We start from the raw sequence: 6,000 nt of genomic DNA, 5'->3' as shown, positions 1-6,000 counted from the left end.
ATCATGCATACTTAAGGAAAATTTCAATAGATTAGGATGTGTTTCATCTGATTCCACTGCTCTCTGAGCGGTGAAGGGCTTCCATTGTGAGAAGGGAATCCCGCTGTAACAGAGGCAACTTTGTTTGGACTGAAGCGAGCTGCGTCATCGCTACGTCAGCGGCTCTCAGCTCCATGACACTTGATGCGGTCCCGCTGAACTTATTAGGCTGGAAGTCTCACCTGTGCAACTGACACGAGAAAGTGTCTTGCAAAGAATCCACTATTTTCTTTTAAACATTCTAAAGTGCCTGCAGTATGCATAGCCTAGTGTCTCAGTCAAGCTACTCTTTGACATTTCATAATAAAATAAATTAGCTGTAAACAACTAAGTAATAAATTGCTCTCGGATAAAAATCCACGTCTAAACTAATGTTAGCTATACATGTGGTCCAAATCCATTTGTTCAATTATACTGTTTCACTGAGAGTTAAACAGTGTCGTATGTGTGTATGTACACCGTCCCTCATAAAGAATGGTCTTACAAAACCTATTCCGAGTGTATCTACAATCAGACGCCCGGACACGCCTTCCTAAAAATGATTGGATAAGAGCTGTGAATCCTCTGTACTGATTTGTCCATCCACCTGTCTGTCAAATACTTCCTGTCATTGTACTTCCTGGATTCCTGAATAAGTGACATTTTAACATCACCCAGTTGGTACCTTCACTGTCCATGATTTTCCTTTTTAGATATCATCGTCACCATCGCCAGAACCAGTAAGTAAAAACCGACGGTCTGGTCATATTATTTGCTGTAGCTATTATTTGACGTCGATCATCGAGCTGTCCGATCTATTCTTGGATGCGAGCCAGACACTGTTGCTCCAGCCCATAGTGTCAGAATTCTTGAAATACTTGATATAGAAATCACTTCATCGTAAATTAAATTCACAGCCTTGGGCTTTGCTTTATGTTATCGCACGATGTATTTGTCACGAGCTCGATCGGTGATTTGATTTGTTGTCATCAATAGTTTTCATGTGATGCAGCGGGTAGCCATATGAGTCTGTATTCATCATCACTGTGGTCTTTTTAAGAACTGAGCATAAAGGGAACTGGTCTGTTTTTTTTTTTTTTTTAATGAAGTGAGAACGGTTTGAGGTAAGATCTTAAAGATGTAATATGTAATTGACTTTAAGCCTCAATTACTGTACATATTCATACTCCAGTTTAGGAGTCTCATTTTCGTACACTAACTGGTCAAATAATAATCCTGTAAGATCACTCTCAGACATTCTCTCTCTCTCTCTCTCTCTCTCTCTCACACACACACACACACACACACACACGTTGGCCATAAACGGAGCACATGGGACAGGCGTGAATTCTAACAGTGTAGTAAGAATGACTCATTCACTTCCTCTAGTATCATGTAGTGAAATGACTTGCATCCCTACCCAGAGCATTAGGTCGAGATTGATTATATCTTTACTTTGACCTTCACCAGGGATTGTGAGTTTTAAGATTCATAAAGTAGTTGTTTACACAACTACGGGGCATATGACAGTTTTGTTAAATTTTGACACAAAACAATGGTGAGTTGTGAACAAGTGTTACAGGTTTGTTTAATTAAACCATGCTAAGGTCAAGGAATGTGATAGGAGTAAAAGGGAAGTAATGTTTTTTTTTCTCTCTGTATGACTGACATTTATAGAAACGTATTTCCCTTATAATTACAATCAATCAATCAATCAATCAACAATTAATACACACCTGTAGGTGATCCATTGGTGAGTAGGATAAACATCCAGAAAACAGGTCCAACATATAAATAAAAATAAAAAAGAATAAATCCCATGAACTGTCTATACCTGCAAATGTATCAAAAATAGATTTCAGTCCTCTGACCTTCATCTGGCATACACAGTATATGAGGGTTTATGCCTGATGGAGGTCAGAGGACTGGGCTTTTATTATTTTTTTCCTTATAATTACCAGAAAAGGTTTTGTAAATTCAGATTTTTTCATAAAGTCAGCTTGAGATGTATTGGATTTGTTCCTTAAGTTTTATTCTTATAGACTATATTTCACTCTGTCAGTTCTTTTACCATTTATATATATATGTATATATGTATATATGTATGTGTGTGTGTGTGTGTATAGATAATATTTTTTTAAATTGCTAATTTTAGTTAACTGAGTTTAAAGGTATTTATTTTAAGGTATCTATACACTGTAATTATACATGTAAGTACTGAGTAATATTAATGAAGATGTTTAGGGTGAGGATTAGGGTTTGGCTTAGGTTTACTTGCATGTAATTATGCATAAATAAATAATTGTTATTTAAGTACATATAACGTGTAACAAGAACACCTTAAAATAAAGTGTTACCGAGTTTAATTTCAAGACATCAGAAAAGAAGACTTTATAATACAGGCAATTGTGAAACAGAACTTCAAAAAAAATAAAAAAATAAAAGATCTAGTCGTTTCCACTCATATAAGCACTGTACACAATGACATCATTGTGGTAAATCCTTAGCACCCTAACCCTAACTTTTTAATGTTTCAGGAATCAATGGCTTTCAGAAAGGCAGTGAAAGGAACCCTAATAGGGGGCGGAGCTGTAGCAACAGCCTTTGGCCTGTCACAGTTCTTTGAATACAGGAAGAATCAGGTATTGATTTAAAATGCCATCAGTGTTTTTGCTCTACCTTACTCGGTCTAAATTTAAAGTTTTGGCCAATTCTTTTGACAAAAACAGAGAATTTTGTTTTCACGTTGCACATCCATACAGTGACTCCTACAGGTTAAAGTGCAGAATACACTTTGTGTAGAACGCAGCTGTTCACACCCATCTGTGTACAGCATGTCTTGTCCTGACTCAGGAATGTCCCCTAGTGTTATACAACCTTAAAGATACAGCCGTATTCATCTCACATAGTACTCAGATCCTGTATTTTGATCTTAAAGCTACGATCAATTTATAGCTATTTATAACTATTCCCTGTTTATAATTCTTAAAGTTTGATTCACGTTTTCATGTGGTCATCATATGGGACATATTTCTTTAGTGAGTGGTACAAATCTCATTAAGGTTAGACCTAGCATATCCAGATGCTTTAGCAAATCTCATTTGTACCTTTACGTTCTATCTCACGTTTTAAAATTTCCCCCGTTCTCTCTCTAGGGTAGACCACCGTATTACAATGAGGTTTTGTTTGCTAAAGGGAGATTACACTTGAACAATGATACACGCATTGTTTTAAGGATCTCTCTTGAATATGTAATCACGAACAATCTGATCCCCATTCACGCCATCAGGGAGTGTGCCACACATCATGTTCTGTCCGTATTTAAACTAGTAAGATCCCCAGGGGTCTCGTCTGTTTAGATGCTATACCAAATAGCGGAAGGTCAAGTAGATTAAGATAATCAACAAGGCTTTCTGAAACAAATGAAGAAAAAAAAGACCGACCCTTGAAGAGCAATGGGAGTCCTGATTTTCTCTCTCATCATTTATTTAAATCTTCCCAAGCCCATTTTGTCCATTATCTCGCATCTCAACTGTTCCAATCCCAATGAAACTCCGGGGAGCGAGAGAATTAGGCGCTCTCAAGGACATGATTGCCACGGAGATTGTCACTACACGATTAATCTGTCAAAAAAAAAAAAAAAGGTAAAGATGATCTTGAGTTTGAATATTTTTTCAAACCGTCTTCAAATTTAAAGAGATTTTGTTACCAATATGAACTCTCTGGTAAGACTTCATTTGATGTCCTGATGTACTAACCTTCACATCACATCACGTTTGCCTCCCATGTTAAGTGTTTCACTGACACAAACGTTTGTTCTGATGTTTCTCCATTTATCTGTTTGTTTATCCCTCATGTCGTCTCAATGCAGCCTAAATGGGTAAGCAAAAGTCAAAAGAGAAAGAATGAATATTCTTTCAAAAATTGCTTGCAGTCATGCATGTGGCAGATGCTAATCTTTGGGATTGTAATGTTAATTTGGTGAGCATGTGTGTGTGTGTGTTTTGTCTCTTCTGTGGCAAGGGCACTGTTACACACCGGCTGAAGTATCACTCTGGGGTGGCCGATTGCGTATTTGCATGAAATTCTCTGTTTCCGTCATGCACTTGTCCTGATTGCAGGACAAACTCTCTTAATAGTGTGCGGATGTTTGAAAGATGTCTGACACTAATTACTGAATCTTGTTTTTACATGCTATTACTGTCTAAATTGCAAATGTCTGGGCTCATTTGGTCATTTGCAAGTCTAATGGACCCTATGGGATTTTGGGGGCAGATTGATGTAATCATTTAGGCCAAATGCTAACGAAAAAAAAATGAATAAAACGTTTCATTATGGCTAAAACCCTCGACACCTAGCTTTGCCCAGGCTTGTTTTCTCTTAATTAGAATTTTGCATCTTTTTGCCTCCATGTGACCGATAGATTGGCAGCTGTTCATTCACTATTTCAAACTGTCAGTCTCTCTGTTTGACTTTATGATAGACTTTAGATTCACTGGTAATGATAAGAGGATTTATTTATAAGCACAGTGGATTTGGGGAGTTTAAATACGTAAAGTGATACAGAGCTTATGTATAAAATATCACATTTATAATATGAAAGGTCACAGTGCAAGTTGCCATAAAGAGTGACTGTGTCATGTATGATAATTTTTGTATTATTATATATTTTTTTAATAAACTAGAACTTAATTAGAACTTTGATAAGCCAACATTTGAGATTATGCATTCTGTTTAATTCCTATGTCTTGGCATGCTGACTAACATAATGTTTCATTCAAATCTTCATATGTCATTTTGGTCTGGAGTGATTATTCTGAAAATGCATGTTCTGTGTTTTTCTGGTAGTTTTCTAGTCATGTTGACTTGTCTTATTTAATTTATCTAAATTAAAGTGTTTTAATTTACATCTAATTATTATTATCATTATTACTGTTAATATTTTAAAGATCAATCCAGAAAACTCCTAATATTTGGATGCAGATTTACCAATGACAACTGGCATAACAATATAGGACATCTTAAAATTGGGATTGAACATGCAGTTGTAAATTAATGCTTCTGAAATGTAAATTCTGGATTGCATCTTTAAAGACCATAAAGGGTATTGTCATTTCTTTAACCACATTTTCTTCTGCTTTGCACCTGCTGGATTTGTTTAGGCTCGGCTAGCATATGCTGAAGCGCAGGGTGAGCTAAATGTGCCATATAAAGATGCCCTCCCAACAAGAGAGGAGCAGCTTTCAACACTGCGAAACACAGAGGAGTTTGATGTTTTGGTGGTGGGCGGCGGAGCCACGGGCTCAGGATGTGCCTTAGACGCTGTCACGCGGAGTATGTACTTTTTAACTTTTGTGATGTTTATTGATTTTAAAATTTGCTTACTGTGCAGGTCAGTTTTGATTTGCCTTGTACATATTTTAGTGTTCATTTAGTTTGTTTTGAATTTTCTTTCTTTTGTTTATTCACTTGTATTCTCATTAGAAGTTGTATTCATCTCTGCAGAATGTGCCTGGGTGCAATAAACATGTTGTGATATTACAGATAGTGGAGAAAGCCATATGTAAATGACAGCAGCTGCAGTCTAAATATTTGGCACCATAAGGTCTTGAAATGCCAGTGCATTGTTTAATCCGTGCCTTACCTGTCTTTCTGCCCCCTCACCCAGACCTGAAGACCGCCCTGGTAGAACGGAGCGATTTTTCATCAGGCACCAGCAGCAGAAGCACCAAGCTCATTCACGGCGGAGTCCGCTATCTGCAGAAAGCCATCATGAAACTAGATTACGAGCAGGTGAAGGCCTCATTTTTCCCTATTTGCCCCTAATATTTAGAAGAAGGATTGCACGGTCGCTTATGCCACCACTGTGACATTTTGAACACATCAGACAGACAGAGAAAACCACAAACATTTAGTAGGATAGTGCAGATCTGAGAAATCAGTGTGGAGGCCGAATAACCGAAACTTACAATAGCTTGATCG

The 6,000-nt window shown here is 37.2% G+C and overlaps 1 protein-coding gene across 2 annotated transcripts in view; it reads left to right on the top strand.

The window, feature by feature from the left end:
• The first annotated feature begins 632 nt into the window (after positions 1 to 632).
• Positions 633 to 6,000, top strand: part of gpd2 (glycerol-3-phosphate dehydrogenase 2 (mitochondrial)) — a 28,381-nt gene continuing 23,013 nt past the window's right edge. Inside the window, exons 1-4 of one of the 2 annotated variants that reach the window (XM_052599170.1) lie at positions 633 to 758; positions 2,556 to 2,660; positions 5,181 to 5,352; positions 5,687 to 5,811. In XM_052599170.1, the coding sequence (XP_052455130.1) occupies positions 2,562 to 2,660; positions 5,181 to 5,352; positions 5,687 to 5,811 (396 nt within the window). In that variant the 5' untranslated portion in view covers positions 633 to 758; positions 2,556 to 2,561. Of the gene's footprint in view, positions 759 to 2,555; positions 2,661 to 3,157; positions 3,899 to 5,180; positions 5,353 to 5,686; positions 5,812 to 6,000 lie in introns of those variants that run through there. The other variant, XM_052599171.1, reaches the window with a different exon arrangement.

This window comes from Carassius gibelio, chromosome A6, assembly GCF_023724105.1.
Source record: "Carassius gibelio isolate Cgi1373 ecotype wild population from Czech Republic chromosome A6, carGib1.2-hapl.c, whole genome shotgun sequence".
In the NCBI taxonomy this organism is placed as follows: domain Eukaryota; kingdom Metazoa; phylum Chordata; class Actinopteri; order Cypriniformes; family Cyprinidae; genus Carassius; species Carassius gibelio.
The sequence above is the reverse complement of the archived record's forward strand: the minus strand, read 5'-3'. Positions and strand labels throughout refer to the sequence as shown.